The 26,460-nt window shown below is 41.2% G+C and overlaps 2 protein-coding genes across 6 annotated transcripts; both read left to right on the top strand.

The window, feature by feature from the left end:
* Positions 1–1,061: 1,061 nt before the first annotated feature.
* Positions 1,062–10,405, top strand: tdp1 (tyrosyl-DNA phosphodiesterase 1). 3 transcript variants are annotated; one of them, XM_032523490.1, is made up of 16 exons: positions 1,062–1,147; positions 1,643–2,230; positions 2,530–2,573; positions 2,806–2,861; positions 3,609–3,705; positions 3,834–3,868; positions 4,673–4,765; positions 4,938–5,108; positions 5,185–5,263; positions 5,775–5,951; positions 6,780–6,828; positions 7,043–7,109; positions 7,771–7,878; positions 8,340–8,442; positions 8,529–8,631; positions 10,018–10,405. In XM_032523490.1, exons 2-16 carry the CDS (start codon positions 1,645–1,647, stop codon positions 10,089–10,091), a joined length of 1,842 nt encoding a protein of 613 aa, XP_032379381.1. In that variant the 5' UTR covers positions 1,062–1,147; positions 1,643–1,644; the 3' UTR covers positions 10,092–10,405. The 3 variants fall into 3 exon arrangements, with proteins under 3 accessions (XP_032379381.1, XP_032379399.1, XP_032379389.1); XM_032523508.1 differs by lacking the exon at positions 1,062–1,147 and having other exon boundaries at positions 1,645–2,230; positions 10,018–10,095; positions 10,176–10,405; XM_032523498.1 differs by lacking the exon at positions 1,062–1,147 and having other exon boundaries at positions 1,645–2,230; positions 10,018–10,095; positions 10,170–10,405.
* Positions 10,406–11,589: 1,184 nt separating this feature from the next.
* Positions 11,590–25,926, top strand: LOC116694076 (homeobox-containing protein 1). 3 transcript variants are annotated; one of them, XM_032523553.1, is made up of 10 exons: positions 11,590–11,802; positions 19,500–20,003; positions 21,436–21,521; positions 21,615–21,725; positions 22,785–22,941; positions 23,056–23,138; positions 23,663–23,758; positions 23,950–24,038; positions 24,307–24,390; positions 25,509–25,926. In XM_032523553.1, exons 2-10 carry the CDS (start codon positions 19,501–19,503, stop codon positions 25,821–25,823), a joined length of 1,524 nt encoding a protein of 507 aa, XP_032379444.1. In that variant the 5' UTR covers positions 11,590–11,802; position 19,500; the 3' UTR covers positions 25,824–25,926. The 3 variants fall into 3 exon arrangements, with proteins under 3 accessions (XP_032379444.1, XP_032379435.1, XP_032379427.1); XM_032523544.1 differs by having other exon boundaries at positions 23,947–24,038; XM_032523536.1 differs by having other exon boundaries at positions 23,944–24,038.
* Positions 25,927–26,460: the final 534 nt, after the last annotated feature.

Below are 26,460 nucleotides of genomic sequence, written 5' to 3'. Positions count from 1 at the left end.
ACACAACACATACACATACACACACTACACAACACCACACACACACACACACACACACACACACACACACACACAGACAAAGCTCTTATCTTATAAAGGCTTATTCCCTAAACATGTCCGTTGGTGGAATTCAAATATCTTTATATTAGGTTAGTAATTTGTGGGGATATTTTTGCATCTAATGCATTGGATTAAAATAATGAAATATAGCATATACTTTTTTGTTTATACTATTTATCAGTGAAGGTTTCGGAATTCAGAAGTTCATTTGAATGTGTCCCAAAAAATGTTATTTCTTTTCCATTATGATGCTAGTTATAATCGAAATGAAAGACAGAAAAAAACCTCCTCTAAGTTTGAACAAAACAAACATGATCAAAGACCAAAACTACCAGACGAACTGATTTGATTATATATATTTTAATGGTCATGCATGTGTACTAGCCCTGATTTGTTAAACTGTTACCGATTTGCTGTTCCCTGCTTGGTTTTTATTTGTTTATAGTTTAGTTTTAGTATAATTGAATTACTGAATTTATTATTAATTTTTAAAATATACATTATGTATATTTTCTATTTTATTTTTCATTTTACATGACTGTAGTATTTGGGGGTGGTAGTAGCTCAGTCAGTAGGGAACTGGAGGGTCGCCGGTTCAAGTCCCTATACAAACCAGAGTATGGTGGTGCACCGGTAGCTGGAGAGGTTCCAGTTCACCTCCTGGGCACTGCCGAGGTGCTCTTGAGCAAGGCACCGAACCCCCAACTGCTGTCTGTGTGTGTAGTTCAGGCCTGTGTTTAATGTGTGTAATAACAACAGAGTGGAAATTGTAATTTCCCCTTGCGGGATTAATAAAGCATGCTTTATTATCATTACAATGATTATAATGATTATTATGATTATTATTTATACAGTTAACGGTTTGTATCCACAGACCATTAATATCAATAAATAAATACAGTATATACTGTACAGTCTACATTTGTATCCCGTGGTGGCGGAACGACAGGAAAGGAAGGAAAATGAGTTTCGACCCGGACACGTGTTCCTCATGCACCTCCTGCGCTGTTAGCGGTGGAGCGCTGGAGACTCTCCGTTCCCCCCCCCCCACCTCGTCTACCTGCACGGCTGACCACCATCTGACTCGGTAAAGCAAATACCACGCGCTGCCGTTATGTCACATTATTTCCGCTCATTATGATGTCATCATCCTATCCTATTTGAAAATTGCAGGACTTCTATTGTCTCATGTTGTTTACTGTGATACTCTTTAATACTCTATAATACTCTATATTAATATACATCATATTTAGCACATTTTTTTTTTACCATTTCGTCTAAGCATGTTTTAATGTTATTGTGCATGCTCATGTTGTTAATGTTGACATATTTTATAAACCCAAAGTTCTCTGTTATTGACTTTGCACTTTGCACTAAATAGACCATGCGAAATAGATCAGATGCACCCAGGTGCTGACATCCTGTCTGATTGTTTTTAGTTCCAAACTACCCTTTAGTTTCTAACCGGGGATGGAGATCACCAGCGTGTTGGTAGAGAGCTACATGTCCTATCTCTCAGAGCAGGCCTGTTAAATGCTCAGCCTGCTAACATCCAGCTTTACTTCACTGTGTTTCTGGTCAGGCATGACTCAGGACAGTCAACATGGCAAGTGGACCATCTCCAGCAGCGATGATGATGATGACAATGACGATCTTCCTCTTTCTGGGACTAGAACATCTAAAGCCCACCGTCCTGCTGTATCCAGTCCCAGCTCCCCTCTGTCTGCCTCTCCTCCCAGCCCCAAACCGGAACCAGCTAACACCCCTGTGTCCTCACTCGTTATTGGCTCTGAGGCGAGACAGTTAGCAGCAGCGCACCAGTTAAATCCAGTGAAGTATGAAAGTAGTCCGTCATTGGCTGGAAAGCGGAAGAAAGAGGTGTCAGACGGCCCAGGCTGGGCTCTCTCAGATAGTGATGATGATGATGGAGATGTGAAGGGGAAGAGCCTCAGTAACTTACCAAAGAGGTCACCTCCGAGCCCTAAAACAAAGAAACCAAAGGTGGAGAACGAGCGTCCTCCGAGCCCCCACGGCCGGCTCTACTACATCGACGAGCCAGAGGACTTCTTTGAGTCCAGTACTCCTTGTCTAAATGAGACCTACAGGTTTTACCTCAACAAAGTCACAGGCCTGGACAGGAAGTACAACAGTGGAGCTCTGCACATCAGAGGTGAGAAGAGTTTAATGGAATGACATTTTGTGCAGACAGTTTTGTTATTATAACTATGAAGTTTTGATAAGAAGGTTGCAAGTTAAAGTCCCAGACGAGCAGTGTGTCTGACATTATTCATTCATTCACCTGGCTCATTTGCTTGCTTCAGGTTGTTTGTTAATACGTTGGTCCCTTTTTTGTTATGAAGTTGTAACGAGAGGGCAGCAGAGTGATCTCATACGTAGATCTGAGTACAGCTACCAGTTCTTTTAACCATTCTATTATATCCAGTAATCTTTAGTTTTTCTTTCATCTAGACATTCTCTCTCCATTATTTGGGACCCTGAAAGAGTCTGCTCAGGTCAGTAATGTCCTGTGTTGTTGTTTTAGCAGCATGGCAGTGTCGGTCTGTCAGTGTCACTGTTGGTGTCACTATTGGATGGATTGCTGTGACATATTGCATAATGACCATTTAGTACAAGTACAATTTCACAGCTAGCCGTTAGCATTCCTGACGACTCCTGTATACATCTACCCACCAGGGTTGGAGGGGATTGGTTCTATTAATATAGGCATACTCTCTTTCTTTATAGTTTAACTACTGCTTTGATATTGCCTGGATGGTGAAGCAGTTCCCACCAGAGTTTAGGTAAGTTTTACTTCTTTTTTGCTAAAATCACATTATCATAAACAAATCCAAAAAATGTTCTTATTTGTAGGAATCTGCTCATGTCCACATTATACGATGGCAGCACCCTCTATTGCAGGGGTCTTCAACAGGGGGTCCGCGACCCCTAGGGGGTCCGCGGGGTACGCATGCGCGAAAGTTTTGGTTGATTAGACTTTTTTTTATATTCCCCCCCCCCCCCTGCAATTTTTTCCACTAATTGAAATGTCTTTAAATCCACATTAACATGAACTCAACACACTGTAGTAAACAGATAAATGGAGGCAGAAGATGTCTTTCAGTCATCAATGCACACACGGCACTATAGGACCAGTTTGATTTAACACATTTTATACAATATATATTATTAGGGGTCCCCACTGCATCTTGCCATCAGTTTGGGGTCCTTGGCCTGGAAAACGTTGAAGACCCCTGCTCTATTGTATTATGGCCTTTGTAATATGGTTGCAAATGTATTACTGTATGTGATATTTTCTCATAAATAAACTGGAGAAAATCTGAAAAATCTCTAACCAGCTCTCTTGTGACAGGTTTGTGTTACCAAATGAAGGTGATACACTACACATTTAATTATATGGGAAATGGCATTTAAATGAATAATTGCTGTAACAGATGAATCCCTCTAGTAATGGCAAATACAAGTACATGCAAGTGGAGGAACGTAGGGATGCTACGTCTCAACATTTGGTTTTTGGCTTGTGTTCACAGGGATCGTCCAGTTCTGATCGTCCATGGAGATAAGCGGGAGGCCAAGGCCCGGCTGGTGCAGCAAGCTCAGCCTTTTCCACATATTCGCTTCTGCCAGGTACATGTTTACCACCACCCTAACAGCCTCTCTCTGAAGTGCAGTTTGGCTGATATTATGAAGACGTATCTGTGGAGTAGGAGAGTATTAAGGTTAACGAGACTAATCTGTGCGACTTTCCCTCACAGGCCAAACTGGATATTGCTTTTGGAACTCACCACACGTAAGCATTTCTTTTCCTGCCTGGTATCATACCTGTTTGTTTTTGGTACACACATCCCAGATCAGTTTGGGACGTTGTTGCAGCTTTATGGATTGCAAGGTCCAGAACTTTGTCCAGCCTGAGTGCCCATGACATTGTGTCCAGACAATCAATGTCCCCAGAAGAGTCATCTTTTCACTATGGTGATCCCCTGATCCTTTTCCTTCAACAATACCATAAAGTTGAAATTTGTGGTTTTAAATGAAAATGTCTCAACAACTATATACTGTATCTTGCTACACATGGGTTTCTAATCTAAGCTAGTTGGACAAAAACAAAGTAATAACCTGCTTTATCGGGGCTAAAGAAGTCCAAATATCTTTTCAGAGATAATGAACACTAGACACCACAACACCATTTGTAGATTTGTTGAGCCCAGCACCCTTTTCACAGCAGACGTTTGGACTTGTCAAAGCAGGAATAGCACAGGTGTATCAAAAAAATGAATGACGGTTCTGTTCCCTTTTATGTGTCCCTATAAGCTATCCATCATATTATTAAATATACCTGAGCCTTTACTGCTATGAAAAGTCCAAATGTCTAAATTTCTAAACTCTCTATACATTATGAAATGATTGAACATTAATGTGTGTTGCCATGCAGAAACAGTCAGTGGTTTTGCACATTTTAGGCAATACAATAACAATAATAATATGCATGTATTTCCATTTGGCAGGAGGTGACTTATATTCCAGACAGGAAAGGTCTTGGAGTGAACTCTGTGTTGTTGTCATGTTAAGAAGAACATTGTGTGTCTTTGTGCAGGAAGATGATGTTGTTGTGGTATGAGGAAGGCTTCAGAGTCATCATTCTGACCTCCAACCTCATCAGAGCTGACTGGTACCAGAAAACACAAGGGTGAGTTGGTCTGCTGTAGGTTATATGTTTAAACCTTTATTTATCCATGGAAATGTTTTCATTTGGACAGCCACGTGAAAGAAGAGATAGTCCAACTTGAGAAAGTTTCTTTGTTGCACTGTCTCCGGATATAAGGTTGGGAATTCCCCTGAATATATTATTTCCTAACCAGAATGTGGATGAGCCCCTTGTTTCCACGGTTACCAAAGGGCAGCAGCGAGAGCGCAGGTGAGTCGCCGACCTTCTTCAAGAGGGACCTGCTGGAGTACCTGGCAGCATACCGCGCACCAGAACTCGAGGAGTGGATCCAACGAATCAAAGAGCACGACCTGTCAGAGACCAGGTAAACCACAACGTGTAACTCCGTTGTAAGTAAATATAAAATCTGCATAGCGAGTAACTCCATCTTCTATTATCAGGGTTTATTTGGTCGGCTCAACCCCCGGGAGATATGTTGGCTCAGACATGGAGCGCTGGGGCCACCTGAGGCTGAGGAAGGTACAGAGATCTCCGTTGTCTTTAAGTCACAGCAAGAACAGCTGGTCTGGGTGCAATTTTAAATACATTTAAAAAAATATGCATTTCCTTTCCTTTCATAGTCATGGTTTGAGTTTATTTTGATGCAATGTGAAAATCAACTTTTACACTTAAATGGTCATCAGTAATGCACAGTTCAAACTGTTTGTAGTAGGTGGTCTAGAAAGTATTTTTCTTTTTGAATGCTGCATGGCTGATTGTTTAGCAACACTGCTCATATCACTTAAAGGTATTTCCCCAAAAAACACTCTCAGGTATTTGCTTGCATGTACGTAGTCCATTATGAACAAGTTTCAGCTCAGCATTAGCCCAATAACCAGGTGAATTGGACAAAGTATCTAAATGTTGCTAATGTAATGTAAAAATAAATGTTGTTTCACAAGGCAATGACAACATTTACAATTGTTTTGTGAAAATCCCAGTGTTCTCTGACGGGGATCTCTTTCTTCTCTTCTTCTTCTTCTTTTATTAGCTGTTGTACGACCACACTGACCCAGTGGCCGGGGAGGAAAAGTGGCCTGTGATTGGCCAGTTCTCCAGCATCGGCTCTATGGGATTGGATAAGACCAAATGGTTAAAAGGGGAATTTCAGCGTACGATGACCACGCTGGGGAAATCCTCTCTTCGCTCAGACCCCCCCATGCACTTGGTATGTTCCTCCAACACAAACTTGATGTAGTGCACGTTCAATCTCAGAACGGTGTGCACGGTTTCCCTGCTGAGCGACATGTCTCCTCGGAACGGTGGGCAACTGCTTTGGGATGTTTTCTATGTTCGGTGGGTGTGTCTCTCGTTTATTGGCTGTGTCAGGTGATACCCAATCAGCAGAGACATGTCTGTAAACTGGTGTTAATAAAAAAGTCGAGGGCTTGGACACACAACAGCGTGCTCAATGCACCCCCGTTTTAGTTAAAACAAACGTGTTGCTACGTTTTGTTGGGGCTGAACGTGGCCCTGGTCTGTTGTTTTGTGATGCAGCGTTCTAATGCTTTGAAAAAAGACAGGACAAAACAATACAATAGACATTAGGAGGATGTCCCAGGATGATGGAACAGTCATGATGAGGTCACATGTTTGCCCCTGCAGGACATTTGATTGCCTAAAACCAATTTGTAAAGTGTTTCAGACACAATAATGCTTGGTTGAATGCTGTTGGCACTACTGACTGATCCCTTGTATGTAATGTAGTCTGTCTTAGACAGATAGAACAGTGAACTCATTTCATAAATTACAGTGAGACTATGTGACTCTTGAAGAAAAGAAAAAAACATTCTTCCTTGTACATATACAACGTTGAATGCATTGGCAATAAAACACTGTAACTGACAGCAGTTTACTGAGTTTTCTCTATTTGTGCTGAACTTGGTACTAACCATTATCCTGTAAATGCAAGGCTAGTCCACAGTTCAGTTAAAATGACATAGGTTCACTTTAAGATGATAGAGTTATGAATTTCTAAAACAAGTGGTTTTTACAGGTGTATCCATCAGTGGAAGATGTGAGGACCAGTTTAGAAGGCTATCCAGGTCAGTAATGTTTTTTTTGGAAATTGAATTTGTTATTATGTCATGTGTCACAGCTGTTACTAAATGCAGGTACATTTTGGTCTCAGCATGATCACTTCTGCTTAGTTGTGTTTATTTAAAGTGGGACTGATTGCTCGACTGATCGGGGGTTTGATCATTGAGTGGTTGCTGTGTATTTGGTTGGGACATGTAGTTTGTCTCTTTTGTCCTCCAGCGGGCGGCTCTCTACCCTACAGCATCCAGACGGCTCAGAAACAGCTCTGGCTCCACTCCTTCTTCCAGTAAGTTCCCTCGTACAAATCAAAACGCAGTCGTCATGTAATGTAAGGGTTCACTGGTACTTCTATTTACATATATCGATGTCTTGTATTAATGTCTGTCTTGACGTTCTGTAACCAGGTTTTATGTTTCTGCAGAACAGGAACCTGCTGAAAACCTGTTTTTAAACTGAGTCAGGCCCGTTTTTATATTGTAATGTAATGTTACTTTTTTTCTAACTTTCCTGTATAATAAATATATGAAGTGAAATGAAATGAATCACCTCTGTGAACCCTGTTGGCCTAACCCATGATAGCTTCCTTTTTTTTTATTTGTAATACTCATATTGCATAAGTTACATTTGAAATTTGTTCAGAAATGATATGACAAGATGGATTTATCTTGGTAATGACCTACATAAAAATAATAATTATACATTTCTATTTGTTTTGGCCACATGTTGGCCAAAACAACATGTAACATTACAGAGTCACAGTTTAGTTTATATGGTTATATTCATTGTTCCTTAAAGTGTAATTCAACAGATGGTGGGTGTGTGTGTGTGTGTGTGTGTGTGTGTGTGTGTGTGTGTGTGTGTGTTGTGTGTGTGTGTGTGTGTGTGTGTGTGTGGTGTGTGTGTGTGTGTGTGTGTGTGTGTGTGTGTGTGTGTGTGTGTGTTTGTAGCCGTTGGAAGGCAAATGCAACAGGAAGAAGTCATGCCATGCCCCACATCAAGACATATATGAGGACATCACCAGATTTCACTCAGCTTGCCTGGTTCCTCGTCACAAGGTGTGTGTGTGTGTGTGTGTGTGTGTGTGCGCGCAAACTGCTGGAACTGGTGTGGTAACTCATTAATAAATGGTTCTATTAATGTTTACCCAAAACCAGAAATCTAGTTTGTTGTGTTTTACTTCAAAATAATTATGATGAAATTTCACCAAATTGTCACTCACACTCTACATTCTTGTTTTTTATTATTCAGATCAGACTTCTGTAGTTGAATGCCCTCCTTTTATGTAACTAGCAATATATTGTGTGTTAGATGTAAAACATAATCAATAATGGAACATGCATGTGTTTCTCATCAATCTGTCAGCCGATAACACTGTCCATGCCAGTCATTTTGGGCAGCAGCAATGTGTTCAACAGATCAGATCCCAGATCAGATCCCATCCCACTGAATATACATTTAGATGATCATTTCTTATTTACAATAAAGATGATGTGTGTGTATGTGTGTGTGTGTTCAGTGCCAACCTGTCCAAAGCAGCGTGGGGTGCACTGGAGAAGAACAACACTCAGGTGATGGTCCGCTCATACGAGCTGGGAGTCCTCTACGTGCCCGCTGCTTTTGTAAGAACCACACATGGACAAACAGCAGCAGAGTAACAGAGCTGGGAGTCAGAATAATATGTGGTGTGATGGTTGTCTCCTTCCAGAACATGAAGACATTCCCTCTTCACAAAGATTCGTCTCCTGCTTCCTCCTCCACTGGTTTCCCAGTGCCATTTGACCTCCCCCCCACCTGCTACTCTCCTGAAGGTACAGAAGCGTGTGTGTTTTTTCAATCTTGTTGAGATTTAGTGTGTGTGTGTGTGTGTGTGTGTGTGTGTGTGTGTGTGTTGTGTGTGTGTGTGTGTGTGTGTGTGTGTGTGTGTGTGTGTGTTGTGTGTGTGTGTGTGTGTGGTGTGTCTCCCTCTAACCAGCAGTTTAGATCGGGTCCTCCCAGGTGTAACCTGGTTAAAATACCACATGGTTTGTACTAATGTATCTTGGAAAATGTTAGTACAAACATTTTTCAGTTGTTTTAGGTTTTTGTCTGGTTTCAGCATTACACTGAACTCAGTAAACCTCAGTAAAACCACGTGCTTACTGCTAAAACTGCAGTTAGAGTGACATCTAGTGACATTTAGGTAAAAGAGTTGATTCTAAAACCATAACTGTACGGAGGTTTAAAAAACACATCGACTTATTCCAAAAAACATTCATATTTGTCCTAAAAGCTGTGTTTTGTGTTCAGGTTGTGGCTGTTGTGTAATATATTCTCTCCTTTGTTGTTTAAAACTGAAACATGTCCAAGGAGTTGTGGCTTATTCTTCATAAAGATTTGTACTTGTATCATTAGTTTGTGGGTTATATGTTTTTTGGATTCACAAAAAAAACACAAAAAAAGGCAATATCACCCAAAACGTTATCAGACACTCCCTCTGCTGGGTTAAAAATGTAGTTTGCTAATAAATAGCACATTTTAACAAAATCCTTTATCATCATCATTATTAGAAAGTGTTCTTTTGGAATTGACATATCGGAGGAGAACTCTGCCTAATTGGCACTTTATCGTACGTTCTGTTCAGCGTCAATAGTAGTAGCAGTACACACATCGTAATAATTCTACCAATGAGGTTGAATGAATTAATAGTACTTGACTGCAGTACTTGACTGCAGTACTTGACTGCTGGTTTCCAGAGTGGAGTTTCCAGAGAAGCTGAAAAGCAGCCGCACTGTAAATCTCATGGTCACTAGTTGTCTGCTATGCTCATTTGTGTCGTTGTAAGTCATTGTATTTCTTGGCTCCAGTAAAGACAGGGTTGGAGTGTCACTAAGCCATATCTTGGTAAAACATTCTAGTACTTATTCTGTAATTATTCCAGAAATGAACATTCTCATCATATAGATTATTTCTGAAGCCAGAGCCATCCAATCCAGTTTCTTCGTGGCAGATGAGTAGAGCTAACATTGATAGGATCTCTGAGAGACTGCTAAGGTATTCAGCCCTGAGTGGGGCCTTTTCTTTCACCTGGACAGTGGACGAAGACACTGCAGCAGGCATTAACGCCGCCATTTTGTCCAATGTAATGTCCTTTCTGTTTATCAAACCATGTATTTGCATTTCATTTTACTGACATTTTTTTCTTTCTGTGTTTTCAGATCAGCCTTGGATCTGGAACATTCCGTACAGCCAGGCTCCTGACACACACGGCAACATCTGGGTTCCCTCCTAACACAATCCACACACACACACACACACACCACACACACACACACACACACACACCACACACACACACACACACACACACACACACACACACACACACACACACACACACACACATTGTACAGACCTCTCTATTACTATTATTAGTACTACATCTAGGTGTTAGTTGTCAGTAACATTTATTTTTTTATTTTTTTATTTTTATACCGGCCTGTAGACACCATGTTTTCTAACAATAAAAAAAATGATGTTATCATTGTCTAGTTGTGACGTAAAGTTTCTGTAAATGTCCCAACTGGATTTAAATGGGAAAGGAGATATCTCATTAGGTTTATATTTTTTATATTTTTACTTAATTCCATTATTTTAAATTCTCACTCGGATTAATGTTTAGCATCATAACGTAGAGTGATTCTTTAATTCATTTGTTGATTCTTTAGACACACAGTGCAGTTGGTCAAAAATTATCACCAATGTCAAATGTGTCCTTAAGTGTGTCCAGAGGTCCGGTGGGACCATATTTTGGCTTAATGCTGCACATTCAGCTGAGTAAACCTGAGGTCCTGCAAAAACACACAATTTCTTCCAAATCATAATTGCAGATTAAACAGTTCCTGAAAATTATGTTCTCATCATGGATAAAAAACTGATTTTAATAAATACAGAAAACAACTTTCTAAAACAAACGGGACTTGCAGACACCGGGTCTAGTCTGTTAATAGTTTGCTACCTAACCCGTCCTTGCATACAGCAGTGGAGCCCCAGCTCTGCAGGTTTCTAACCTACCAGGTTGATAATTAGATTCCTACTGCGTGGGGTCCCAGGTCTTCCTTTGTCACTTATTCGACGTCTAGAATGCAAACCAGCAGGGATCTGTGTAATGAGCACAAGATCACTGATCTAAGGTCGTACGTACTGAAGGTTCCTTCTATTCACAGCATCAGTGGCATTCTGGGTAAGGGAGTCAGACCCTGGTGTCGTAGGTACTGCCCCTGTACTTTTTGTTCTGAGGGCTGAAATTGGAGAGAATGTTTCATGTCACTACATGAAGAAACTGTGACCTGGGGGGTCCAATTACTCAGATGTCAGGAGCCATACTGTGCCCACCTCTGTCTGGTTCATAATAAATATACATATACATAAATGTATGTGTATATATGTAAATGTGTATGCTATATATACAGTATATATATATATGTATATACGGATATACGTACAATATATATGTATATAAATGTATAGTATATATATATATATATACAGTCTATGGTCTGGTTCCATGGTTTGCAACAAGACATCTGGGAGAGTTTTTGAGTAGGATTAAGTAATGTTTACTTCAGCAGGATGGCCGTTTTTTTCAATCTTTTTTAGATTTAGTGTGACACTAAATACTTCTAATACTTCTCTGGCACTGTCAACACAAGATGATACTGTGTTGAATTCCAGTTGTGTCCAGGTGTACCTAATAAACTGGCAGCTCTGCGTGTACAGTAAGTTCCGTAAACTGCGACTCCCGTCGTTCCTTGCGTCATTGTGTCAACATGGCGCCTGTCTGCCGGACAAAAGGCGAATCTGTTTGACGGTGGATTGAAACCCAATTATAAACAGAGGAGACATTTTGGGAATACTGTCAGTGTCCGTGTGTCCCGGCGCCCCGAGGCAAAGGATATATGGTAAAATAATATCTGTGGAGGCTCTTAGACTGGAATATTAAGGTAAGTTAAGTCCTGCAGCTCCAACTACTGCAGTATTAAAACGGTCCTGCTAGCCCGATACGTTACCTTTTCTCTGTATGGTGATAACTGAAAACTCCTTAAAAATCCGACTGTACTGCGGCGTTTTACTTGGCGCTTAATGACACCACTGCCCAAACTGGTTCACACGGTCTTATCTGAATAATAAAGAGTCAATATGTAATTCGGCATGCAAATAGTTCACCAAGAAACAGTTAATCAAACACAATGTCAACTTTTACAGTAGGACTACAATGCTCGCTACCGCGATGCACAGTGTCTTTAAGTAGTGTGGTTATTACGATGCAACAACAGGCGAACACAATGCAGTGCACAATTTTTGTGTGCGTAGAATGGACTAGTTTATTGTTCTATGCCGAATAGAGGAGTTGTCCTTCATTATCCCTAAAACGTTTGAAGGCACCCTCTATCGTGCATGCTTATTTTCCTAGAAGCAGGACAAAATTAAAACACGTTTTTTCCTGATGTGATTCGGCGTGAAAGTCGATCATTTAAAGCTAACACTCGGCATTGGGGCTACCTTGACATTTGGGACTACTACAGTGAAGTCTGCTGTTCTGGTTTTTGGGTAAATTTCGGGGTTTCGATGCCAGTTAAAGTAGCCTACTTTAATGAAATGACTTGTCTATGTGCTCCTGGCACCGGGAGGCAGTTCAACGTTATGCCACGTCTGGTCAGGATCTTAGGTCAGGTCACTGGGTTCAGGAATAGAAACACACCTCATCGTTAAACCTTCTTTGTTTTTTTTAGAAGTAATTATTCAAGTATACACAAATGATTTTGGACAAACCAGGGCCGATTCTAGGATCAGACCTTTAGGGGGGCTCAGCCCCAAATGAGAATGTGACACAGTTACAGTGCCTTGCAAAAGTGTTTACCCCCCCCCATGCTAAATGGGTAATTTTATTATCTGATAATCTCTGAGCTATCTACTGAACAACAACGTCAACTAACATTTTTTGACACTATGATGGAACTAGCCCTGACACTTTGTAAGTCTCAGTAATAATAACCAATTTGACATTCAGCAATTTTAGTTGCTTACGTCTCAATTTGGGTTCTAATCTGCTCCATGAAATGACCAACTTCTTCTCTGGGGACTACCGACGCTAAGCTCATAGATGGTTAAAGAAATGGACCAACAGGTCCCGTTGCTCTGGACGGAGACCAGTGAAGTCTATTAGGAGCTCTTTCCCGGTGATGCTGAGCGTTACTGCACAGACTCCAACTGAGCTGGAAGACATAGATGTGACGTGAGCAACTTGTCTGGAAGCTGTAAGTCTTCTGGTAGCTGTGCAAGAGAAATCTCAATCATTCCCAATCAGCAGAGGTAGGTACATGTTAGGAGATAACATAGGCACAGGCTAATTACTGCTAACTAACATGCTAGTTAACATTAACACAGGCACCGGCTAATTACTGCTAACTAACATGCTAGTTAACATTAACACAGGCACCGGCTAATTACTGCTAACTAACATGCTAGTTAACATTAACACAGGCACCGGCTAATTACTGCTAACTAACATGCTAGTTAACATTAACACAGGCACCGGCTAATTACTGCTAACTAACATGCTAGTTAACATTAACATAGGCACAGGCTAATTACTGCTAACTAACATGCTAGTTAACATTAACACAGCCACCGGCTAATTACTGCTAACTAACATGCTAGTTAACATTAACATAGGCACAGGCTAATTACTGCTAACTAACATGCTAGTTAACATTAACACAGGCACCGGCTAATTACTGCTAACTAACATGCTAGTTAACATTAACACAGGCACCGGCTAATTACTGCTAACTAACATGCTAGTTAACATTAACACAGGCACCGGCTAATTACTGCTAACTAACATGCTAGTTAACATTAACATAGGCACAGGCTAATTACCGCTAACTAACATGCTAGTTCACATTAACATAGACACAGGTTAATTATTGCTAACTAAAATGCTAGTTAACATAAACATAGGCACAGGCTAATTAATTGCTAACTAACATGCTAGTTCACATTAACATAGACACAGGTTAATTATTGCTAACTAAAATGCTAGTTAACATTAACATAGACACAGGCTAATTACTGCAAACTAAAATGCTAGTTAACATTAGTAATTAAACTTAAACAGCTAAGTCCAAACTGTCTGCAAGCTTGTCGTGACAATACGGTGATTTGACGACTATGCCACAGCAAGTTGCGTGGTTTTGACAATTGTTGGTCCAGTTTTATAAAAACGTCTGCTACGGAGACATAACGTGAGCTACAAGGTACCGGAGCCTTTTATACATTGTTGTGTTTCTTTAGAAATAAACAACAGACAAATAGAGCCTTGAAGCACTTCAGATGTAGAGTTATTAACTGTCCTAGTGATGTCAAAATGAATGGGAGTCAATGGGATGCTAACTGCAGGTGATGGCTTGGTAGCATTAAAATGGCGCCATAGGAGCTACGCTTAGAGAGGAGAGGCTTACCCCCTTGGATGAACTACACAACGGTCTCCTGCTCTCCCTCTGACAGATCAGATAGAGACTCAGCCAAAGGCGGGAGTCTGGCAAAACCACCTCTGATTGGCCAACACTATGTTTCTTTTAACCCTTTCCTTGACGGGGTTACAGGTGCATAGCATCGGAGACAGACGCACAGGATATTAAACCTGTTTTAAGCCCTTTGAACCTGTAATCGTTTGTCCTCTGTCACTAACAGACACATTATCAAACTCTCCCTTGAAGCACTTAAATTTATTTTAATATTGTTTTTCATCTTTAGGGTGGCTGAGATGAACTTGAGCCCCCCTATAAAGGGTCTAAAATTGCCCATGGGAGAAACACTTTGTGAGATCCTGGTTTTGCATGGTGTAAAGTTTATCTGAGAGTTTCTTGGTGTATGACAATGTAGTCTGGGATTCTGTTGAGCCGGTACGTGTTCAGTGTCTTGCTCAATGACACCTCATGATTTGAATGAAATGGTTAAAAAAAGTATTACCCTGGTTGTGTGGTTGTGAATGCAGTGTGTGTGTGTGTGTGTGTGTGTGTGTGTGTGTGTGTGTGTGTGTGTGTGTGTGTGTGCGCACATACTTCCTACTGTTGCTGCTTAGCACAGATCTCTGAAGAAGTTGAGCAGTGCCAGTCAGCCCTATTTGATTACCAGTCCCTCTATTAAAAGTAGTTTTAGTCATTAACAGAAAACTCAGATTGGACAGATAGTCTAGCTAGCTGTCTGGGTTTACCCTGCAGAGATCTGAGGACCAGGTAACCATAGTCCTCAGATTGGACAGATAGTCTAGCTAGCTGTCTGGATTTACCCTGCAGAGATCTGAGGACCAGGTAACCCTAGTCCTCAGATTGGACAGATAGTCTAGCTAGCTGTCTGGATTTACCCTGCAGAGACCTGAGGACCAGGTAACCATAGTCCTCAGATTGGACAGATAGTCTAGCTAGCTGTCTGGATTTACCCTGCAGAGATCTGAGGACCAGGTAACCATAGTCCTCAGAAATCCACCAGAGGTTAGAACACCAACACAGAGACAGAGGAAGGGGACGGACATCCGGCCAAAATGAGGGACGGCAGAATTTCCAGCAGCAATGGAGCAATCCAACGTAACCTCAACGATACAGGCTATCTTATTACTAAAGTGAGGGTGGCTGCTGAAAATCCAGTTAATCTGCTGCAGCCATCATTAGAAGCTTCAGTGGAACCAAGGTGGCTGGGTCCTTGCTTCAGATAGTGTGAAAAATAAAAGCTTAAACTCAAACTAATGCGGTTTACTCTGTGGCAGATACAGTAAATGAAAGTTGGTTTCCTGCACTGTTATGGGTTGCTGTCGAGGAAAACAGCCTTCTGTTGGGATACACTATTGTCTGCAATGATAATGGTTCATTATCTGTCTTTTCCCAGGGCAGGAAGGAAAAGTTAGGTTTGCCTCCCTTCTGGTGTTGTGCATCTTAAAGCCACTGTGTCTATTTACAATAGTAGGACCTTGTAAAAGTAATTATTGCAGCGAGGGGCACTCTGGTTCCGCTTGGTGTGTTTTCGGTGTTAATCATTTATTAAAATCTGTCCAAACATTTAGTCAGCTGTTACTTGCTCATGCACTCATAGGTGTACAAGTAAAGTGTTTGTGTTCATCTTAGTTTACAAACTTGGATTGATTTGAAATCTACAGATTATGGCAATCATCAATATATTCCAGCTCCCTTTGAGAAAATGGCACCGTTTTGATTCAAAATGTGTTTCTCTGTACTCGTTAGGAGATGTTGCAGTAAAGTTGCGTATGGACGGAAAGCTTTCACGGACCCTTTGTGATGTATAAAAACTTAACTTGACGTGAGAATGTGCGGGTCGTCTGCAAAGTCTTTTCTGGCTCTGTAACGTGGCCAAATCAAACTGAAAAGTGCAGAAAATCACCAAACATTACAAATTAACGTTTCCACTTCATTACTGGCATACGGTAGGTCGGTGACATTGTCTATGAAAGAAGCATATTTATATCTGCTGATATTCCATAAAAGTTTGATCATTTATGTGGATAATGTTACTCATCTTTCATACACTAATAATTCAATTTGCAGGCTACTTAACCTCTGTGAGGAAGGGAAATGAATGAAAAATCCATTTAGGAAATATTTTTGGATGCAGTTTCACTGAGCCTACTACCACTTAGAAAATAAAGGGCATTACACCAGGGAGTTCAAACTGCTTAGTGGGGGGAATGTGGACCGACACTGAGCTGCATGTGGTTCTGGATCTGCTGGGGCGCTGCCACTTGGGCCTGCACGATTCAGGGCAAAATATCAATCACCATTGTTTTGCTTAGAATTGATATCACGATAATTGATATCATTAGTTTTTATTTTTATTTCGTTTGGACTTTTTGTTTTCAAATTCATTTCAATTAGTTTTAATTAGTTTTTAAAGCTTATTTGCTAGTTTAGTTGTTATTTTTTGAAAATGCTTACTTTTAGTTTAGTTTTTATTAGTTTTAGTCTTTTTTAGTCGGGGATTCAAAAAGGTCAGAAAAAGTGTGGTGTAATAATAACTCAACAAAAACATCATACAATTTTACAAATATGTATTCACAATGTATTAAACAATAACAGCAGTACAAACAATGTACATATGAGGATGAGCACAGATTTGTAATATGATATATTAGATATGTGAACAGTCAACACAAGATGCAGAACGTGCGGGGTCTGGGGCTCAACTTCCTGTTGATGTTGATGTGTAAAGGAAAGATGTGCAGGACCTGGCCTACGCCCGGTTTTATACACGTGAATATTTCTGTGCGTAGGTAATTTTCATGTTTTGGCTGTGCACCATCTTCTGGTATGAAAGCTGTGCCATCTTTAATACATGAGGCCCCTGCTGTCTGGAAAGGTAAAGCCAGTTTTTTGTTGCTTTTCACTGCACAGCTTCAGTGCATGTTTCTGAAGGCGGTGACTGGATGGAGGCGGACCATTCAGATGGTACTTAGATACATCTTGTTTCCTTTGATCATTCTGAACTTGTCTCAAAAGTGCATCTGGTTTGCATCTAGCCGTGGACCTTTGTTGTCATTCTCCATCTCTTTTTTTTTCTTAATTTCCTCTGATCTCTCTGCTGCTGGCTATTTGGAGAAAGGCTCACAAGCTGATATACATATACATATTTGTCACTTTTTAAGTAATTAGTATTATAATGTGTTTGGTTTTCTTGCATGCTTTGTTTGGTTGTCTAAACCACAGATCGTTTGGTTGGAAAGCGTATTACAAAGAAGGATGCTATATAATGTGTTAATTATATCCGTTTTATAAAGAGCTCCAAAAACAGTAATGCAGGTGGAAGAAAAATCATTTCATTGTTAATCTGAAACAAAATAGAGACACTCAAGACAAAAAACTTGGATCAGTTATTATTAAATTGAAAACCTAATAGTTGAGAGGATCATTTTGCAGTCCTGTATGAGTCGTATGTCGTCTGACTTTATGCAGCGTGACTCATCTTCTGCTGCAGTGAAACAAAGTATGGAGCTTGGCTCTGTCTGAGATGTACAGTTTTTTTGGCATTTTTCCCAAGTCGTATGCACACACACACACACACACACACACACACACACACACACACACACACACACACACACACACACACACACACACACACACACAAACAGTCACCCTCCTGCGCATTAGAAGTGTTGACATGTCTGCTGACTTTGATTCTCTGCTGTGCCTGTTTTTCTTTTTGGCATTAGAAGGAAAAACATCATGACAGATGCATTATCTCATTTTTCGTTAATCTCTCCATCCTCTCTTTCTCTCGCTCAGTACAGTGCAGTGAATATTTTTACAACATTTCTTTTTTAGAAATGACATAAGATGGGTGCACATTTAAAAGGACATGGCATATCAAACCAATATAGATGGGAATCAACAATATTTTTTTGTTAAAGCTACAATAAAGTGAGCATGCTTTTGATTTGAAAACATACCACACATTGCATCAATTGGGTAACATTATATCATGATTAATGGGGTTAAAATGTGATAGCAGCTGCTGAGCTCTGATGTCTTACAGTGTGTGTGGCACACAGTGTGTGCGTGCATGCGTGTGTGTGTGTGTGTGCTGTAAATCTGCAAGCATGAAGCAAATGATGTGGATGTGTCTGTTCTTCCATTTTGGAGATGTGAAGCTCAGTGGGTAGAGAAAGGTCACTAATGAGTAATTATGTATCAATTAATCAGAAGTAGAACATGTAGATTTCCATTACATCATCTTCCATTTCTGGCAATATTCATTACCAGTATTTTTTGTGCAATAGTCACTTTATGTATTTGCATTAGTTGATTTCCTTTCCGCAGTATAAAAGAGTTTGCTTTGCCCTGGGTTCACAGAAAGGCCGCAATTACACAATGCAGAAGTATTAGCATGTTGGACAATATTGTTTACTGTCTTGGTTAGTCCTCTTTATGAAAGCAACAATGAATCCTCTCAGTGGGTTTTTTGCCCCCAGTGGTGAATATGTGAGTTCAGTTCAGCGAGTATTATGATGCCATTTCTTTTTAGAAATGAAACTAAATCGGTGCGGTGGCACCTGTACTGTCAAATCTCCCTCACAGTTACCGATGGTAACCACGGGGTCGACAAATCAACCAGGACTGAATTATGTTCTCTTCAACACACATGGTTTGTTCCTCGGATGTAGACTATGTGTTTGTTTTTTCTCTTAAATATTTTTAAACTGTGCATTGTTTACATTCAAATGATCTTGTTCACAGTTTTTTTACACTGTCTTTGTTGGTGCATTGCTCCGCTCCTTTTGGGGGTTACTGCCCCCACCTGTCGATCAGTGGAAAACCAAAAGTTAAGAGGTGAATCCCAGCGCCTGTGTTTGCACTACCAACACAAGAGGGATCCACTCTAACATGTCTCCACAGCGCTAATAGTGGTCAAAACGCTACAGAGTACTATTTAAATACTTTATTTTCTGTATATTAGAAAATGTTAGGATTTATTTTAGTTGCATAAAAGTAAAGGTTAGAGACAGTAACATGTTCTGCATGTATAGAATTGTTTCCGTTTGCAGAATAATACTGTAATTACAAAGTAGAAAGTAAATGTAGGGGCGTCCTTTTCCTTGGTTATTAATGGTTTGGTAATGGCCCCCCCCCAGGATGTTCCAGCAGTGTGAGGAGCCTCGTTTCACCATCGAGCAGATTGACCTCCTCCAGAGGCTACGGAGGACAGGTATCACACAGGTGGAGGTCCTCCACGCCCTGGACACCCTGGACCACCTGGACCGCCAACATGGACACAAGTTGACCCATAAGCCTCCCTACATGCCTCCCTCGTCTTCCTTGTCTTCATCCAGCGCCGTCGTCGCTTCTTCTTCCATGACCTCCACCGCTACTCAGACAAGTTTCCCTAACAACCGGCTCTCACCCTCACCTAACAACAACTTCGACACCACCTCCCCGCTTCTACCAATTCCAGTAGCATCGCCTGTCGCCATGGCTGCGGTAGTCCAGAATGGCCTAGTTGCTGTCACCAATGGGAAGCTGTCACCCCCCCGGTTTCCTCTTGGTGTTGTTAGTGGCAGTGTCACAGCGCCAGGCTACGGGTTCGAGACCAGCGAAGAGGACTTAGATGTTGATGACAAGGTGGAGGACTTGATGAGGTAAGACCTGACTAGACCTGCCGTGACCTAGACTAGGTTGGACCAGGAGTTACCAGGCCAGACCAGCTCAGAGATGAACACAGAGTAGTGTCAGCTTTAAACATGCGCCTACTGCTTAACTTGGCACCCCCGTCAGAAAAACATGAATTACTAAACGAAGGAAGACGTGGATTCACAATAACGCACACTTTATACAGATGTACAGTATCATAGCAAAGTGAACACAGTATCCTAATGTATGTATCTAAATAATAATAATGCTAAATGCAAGGACAGTATTTTGTCCTTCTTAACTTGGGAACCTGAGGTGTGCTACCTTTTTGTCACTTTCTAATAATAATAATAATAATAATAATTGTGAATTGGTAAACCAAAATCAAACAAGTCATCTCATAATTGTATTAAATGCAGCTGTGTTTACCCTGTTATGACATGTCTGAGAGTCTTTCCCACAATGTTTTCATGACTGATGATGATGATGATGATGATGATGAAAAAAGTAAAACAAATGTAAAGTCACTAGCACAACCAACTGGATTTAGAGCTGCAGAAGTATATTTGTATAGTTTGCTACAACCATGACAATAATTAGTACTAGGGCTGTTTGATTATGGAAAGATTATGGGGGGGGCAGAGGGGCCGCATTCTGCCATCTTTACTTGCGCTGAGTTTTTAAATTCCAGTGGATGATATGCACACGTCTTGCCCCCCTGACCTTATAGGCTGAGAGAGTTTACGGCTTCTGGAGGGGGGGATGTGCGTGTGCGCGTGTCATTCAGAAAAACAGAAAAAGGCAAAATAATTGTTTTTTCTCGATAATATTTTGGTGATCATTGGGAGCCAAAATTGAAATCAAAATTCAGTTACTTGCACAGCCCTAATTAGTACTCTGAATTAAAATTTACATAATTGCGATGTATATGATTTATGAAGAACCCAACATATATACAGTAGATTGCTGTACCGAACATTAGGTGTTAATACAGACGGTCTGATGGTCGACAAGCCTGCCTGTAGCTCACACTGAATATGATACAGGGCCTACACGCATGCATGCAAACACACACACACACACACACACACACACACACACACACACACACACACACACACACTCTCTCACTAGTGCTGCTCATCTGTAGTCTGCAGTCAGACAGTTGCAATCAGATGGGTATTGATTTGAGGTTGTGTGAAGATGAAATCAAACCAGAAAGCAGTCAGTATTACAGCAGCAGGATCTGGCCTCTGATTCCTGCACATATTCAGCTTCAACAGCAGCTGCCAGGAATATATATGTGGATTGCAGAGTTATAGCTGGTTAAGTATAGTGACTGTTACTTTGTGCCATAAGGGAAATGTGAGACTGTGAGACTGAGCTGTAACCAGTTACTGTACTTTGTGTTAAACAGTAGATTCCCCTCTCTGCTTGTAGGAGGGACAGTGCTATGATCAAAGAAGAGATTAAGTCTTTCCTGGCAAACAGGCGGATCTCCCAGGCTGTGGTTGCTCAGGTAACGGGTGAGTATCGACTAACCACCAGAAAGGTTTGACATGCCAGCAAGCGTCCAGCCTACTGATGGTACAGATCTCGCTCTGTTCCTCTTCCTTCAGGGATCAGTCAGAGCCGGATCTCCCACTGGCTCCTACAGCAGGGATCAGACCTCAGCGAGCAGAAGAAAAGAGCCTTCTTTCGCTGGTACCAGCTGGAGAAAACCAACCCTGGTAACACCACCCATCACGCTTACATCTCCTGCATAACCCCCCAACTCTTCCACGTGTAAAAAAAAAACTACTTCAATAACACCTGGAGTTTCACTGGCTGAGCAACAATCATGCAGTTCAGTTAGGAGGACAATCCCTAGGACAACACACTGGAGAGAGCTTGTTATCAGTTAAAACATGTTGTCATTGCGTATTGTCAAAGTCTCCTTGAGCAGACCTCTGGACACCCCCAGATTGACAGCTCTAATACATCAGTGCAGAAAAGAAAAAATTGGACCTCAGCTCATTGGTATTCATGTTGGGATTTCAACAATAAATAGGACAGTTACATGCATTAATTTCCCAGCAGAGGACAGGTTTACAGTATTTGGAAAGTTGCAGATGTGACAAACTGTAAGTTGTAATCAAAGAGTTTTCAGACAGAAAAGAAAGGCACGGAATGGGTTTGTGTTTTTTTATGGGCACCTCGAGATCTCCCTGGTTACAGAAATAAAGATTGTAAACTGTTTTCCTGTGATTGAACAATGAATACGTTGTGATTAGACCAACAGGGTGGAATGCTCAGTATTAAAAACACAGAACAGTCTAGTTATCCTGTGTCTTCCCTTAAAAAGAGAAATTAGAATCTCTTGACTTCCATTTGGCTAGATGCTCCAAAATAAATGAAAGTCAGGGTGTAATAAATTACTCTTTGTCCTTTGTCCTCATGATGGGGTGTACACACACAGTAAATGTGCAATACACAATAATTTCTTTTCATTATTCTATTTGAGACCTATTTTTAGGTGGAAACGCTAAATAAAAAAGTGCTTATGCTGCTGCTTGTTATATTGAGTTGACGTCGCTTTAAATGACAGCTCGGAGGTAGAGATGTCTCGTGTTTGCTTAATGGCCGTTGCCCCGACTCCTCATCTCGAATCTACCGTGGGCGGGACTAAGACGTGAGGGGGGGGAATTGAGGACGCACAAACTGGGAAATGGGAAAGGCCCACTGTGTGGCATACTGTAATGAAAATAAGATTTATTATTATTAAAGCTGTCTGGTGTCTGTGACTTCAGGTGCCACTCTTGCTATGCGAGCCGCCCCATTGGCTCTGGAGGAGGTGATGGACTGGCATCAAGCCCCGCCTCCTTTTGGCTCAGCCCCCGGGGGCTTCCGCCTGCGGCGAGGGAGCAGATTCACCTGGAGGAAGGAGTGTCTGGCTGTCATGGAGAGGTGAGCTGGCTGGGGGTGAGGAGGAGGGGTGGACTGGCTCAAAGTGTAATTGATTATGTTTGATTGGCTTTGTCATTGTACCATGGCATGGTGAATACGTGTGTGTCTGCACAGCTACTTCATTGATAACCAGTACCCCGATGAAGCGAAGAGAGAGGAGATTGCCACCGCCTGCAACACTGTCATTCAGAAACCAGGTAGGTAATAACAGGAACAAATGACTAAAATTATAATCCATAGTACATTACTATACATTGTATATATAATTGCTTGGTTAACAAAATAGTTTTAATCTTTACTTTTAGCAACTTGGCTCACACAGTTACACATGTAGCTCATGAATCAGAAGCAGCTTTTATTGAGTGAGAGGACGAGCGTTTATTGTTTTGCACATGGCTGTTAATAACATATTCATGTCAAGTAGCCATAACTGCATGGATATTTCTAGACATGTAATTGGCTATGAATCATATTGTATTTAGTAATGACTGATGATATAGTTAAAAAACAAGGTAACTAGAAGAGTTGCTTCATAACAAACACACTGCTTATTTATACATATAATACTTATGTGTAGGATACAATTAGCAGCAGCAATGAATCGGTGAACTGCATTGTAAGCTTTCATGTCTCAGCAAAAAAAGCAAATATCATTTATCAAAGGAAGAGTGTGTGTGTGTGTGTGTGTGTGTGTGTGTGTGTGTGTGTGTGTGTGTTACAGGTAAGAAGCTGTCCGATTTAGAGAGGGTGACATCTCTGAAGGTCTACAACTGGTTTGCCAACCGCCGCAAAGACATCAAGAGGCGCGCTAACATTGGTAATGTCTACCTCTGTGTGTGCGTGTGCGTGTTTATGTGTGTTTGTGTGTGTGTGTTGTGTGTGAATTTTATTAGAGTTACACACAATATATCCTAGTATGACCAAAGGTCGGAACAGCTTGAATCTGAGTGTGTTGTTGTTGTTTGACGTCGATATGCTATGATGAGGTTTGTGTTTTTGAAGAAGCAGCCATCTTGGAGAGCCACGGCATCGAGGTCCAGAGTCCAGGTGGTCAGTCCAACAGCGACGAGGTGGATGGCAACGACTTCCCGGACCAGGTAAACTGAACGTAAATTAGTTGTAGGATGTTATTTGCACTGAGCAGCTCAGAGGTATGCTTGTGTTGCCCATCAGTAAAGTTAAACAGTCTATGAAATATTACACAAGCTTCATTGTTTTGATTCCTCTTTGTGTAACCCGTTTTTCTTTTTACATTTAGTCACATATTTGACTCAAAGATTATGAATCACTAGCTTAGAGGCATTCTGACACTATTCTTGTGACAGCAGACCTGGGTGTTGTATAACCTGTCTTAACCTGTCACAGGGTTGTGAGGTGTCCTTATTTGACAAGAGAGCTTCAGCCAGGCAGTTTGGTTTCAGTCGAGCTGACCTGTCCTCTCCAACCCAGGTACAGGCCGACTTGACACACACACACCACACCACACACACACACACACACACACACACACACACACACACACCACACACACACACACACACACACACACACACCACACACACACACACACACCACACACACACACACACACACACACACACTTCCTTTGATAAATGATATTTGTTTTTTTTGCTGAGACATGAAAGCTTACAATGCAGTTCAACGATTCCTTGCTGCTGCTAATTGTATCCTACACATAAGTATTATATGTATAAATAAGCAGTGTGTTTGTTATGAAGCAACTCTTCTAGTTACCTTGTTTTTTAACTATATCATCAGTCATTACTAAATACAATATGATTCATAGCCAATTACATGTCTAGAAATATCCATGCAGTTATGGCTACTTGACATGAATATGTTATTAACAGCCATGTGCAAAACAATAAACGCTCGTCCTCTCACTCAATAAAAGCTGCTTCTGATTCATGAGCTACATGTGTAACTGTGTGAGCCAAGTTGCTAAAAGTAAAGATTAAAACTATTTTGTTAACCAAGCAATTATATATACAATGTATAGTAATGTACTATGGATTATAATTTTAGTTTAGGATTTACCCTGCAGAGATCTGAGGACCAGGTAACCATAGTCCTCAGATTGGACAGATAGTCTAGCTAGCTGTCTGGATTTACCCTGCAGAGATCTGAGGACCAGGTAACCATAGTCCTCAGATTGGACAGATAGTCTAGCTAGCTGTCTGGATTTTCCCTGCAGAGATCTGAGGACCAGGTAACCATAGTCCTCGGATTGGACAGATAGTCTAGCTAGCTGTCTGGATTTACCCTGCAGAGATCTGAGGACCAGGTAACCATAGTCCTCGGATTGGACAGATAGTCTAGCTAGCTGTCTGGATTTACAAGAGATCTGAGGACCAGGTAACCATAGTCCTCAGAAATCCACCAGAGGTTAGAACGCCAACACAGAGACAGAGGACAGGGACGGAGCAGTACCGGAGCAATCCCAGTAGTGGAATATCATGGATATAGACTATATACTGCATTGCCTCAGATGAAGAGATGAGGGCAGATTTACAATAAACATAATAATTCCTCCTATTCTCGCTCAGGTACCCACACTGCTCCCTAGCTGGTTTTCTGCCCTGGGTAGAGGAGGCTTGTCTGGACAGAGGGGCACTTCTCTGATTGGCCGATCCCTCCCCCAGGCGGAAGGTTCCAGATTGACAGGCGTGTCCTGGTCTCCCCCCTCGCCCTCCCTCCAGGACGAACCCACCATTCACAGCGTGCTGTCCGAGCCCCAGGACCCAATCGGTTTGGAGAAGGCGGCTGTCAATCACAGCAACCAAGCCCAAGCCAATCAGGGGGATGTGGCGGGGTGCAGTATTGGGAACGACATCAAGACGGAAACGCTGGAGGACGACTGAAATGGGTGGTGGATATTGGAGTTGTCAGAGTGATGAGTGGAACACGATCAGAGGTGTGTTAATATGCAAACAGATTTTATAGGAATGTAATAAGTGGAAAAAAGACCAAAAGTGGTGTAAACTCCAACCCTCAGATACCTCCCAACCCTACCTCCAACCACCAACCTGCTCTGCTACGCTCTTATACTGTAGCCATTACTAGTATATTATAATAATGATAACAATAAGAATAAACTTTGATTTTTTAAAGTGCATCCCAGCTGGCTATGGAAGATTATAAATGCCTATATAATAGCAAAGTGAAATAGATTAGGAATTCTTTAATTATGACGCATAGCAGTGTGTATTATTTTTCACTTTATTTCTTTGCTGATTTGTTTCAGGCATTTGAAATCTTCCGTACTAACAGGACTTGATGCACTGTGCATTTTCCCCTGCAGGACAACACTGTATTTGACACAGGGTTGAAATCCTTTCAGGGTCTTGCACTGTGATCACAACACAACTGAACAGCCTCAAAAGAAAAATGCATGGATTTGAAGTTAAGCTAACTTTAACTGATTGTTTTTTTTAACTTGTGTTAAATTCATTAATCACAGTTGATTATATTTCAAATTTTGTCTGTTGGTTCCTTCCA

Source organism: Etheostoma spectabile, chromosome 1 (assembly GCF_008692095.1).
Source record: "Etheostoma spectabile isolate EspeVRDwgs_2016 chromosome 1, UIUC_Espe_1.0, whole genome shotgun sequence".
NCBI classification, from domain to species: domain Eukaryota; kingdom Metazoa; phylum Chordata; class Actinopteri; order Perciformes; family Percidae; genus Etheostoma; species Etheostoma spectabile.
This window is presented reverse-complemented; position numbering and strand designations above follow the sequence as displayed.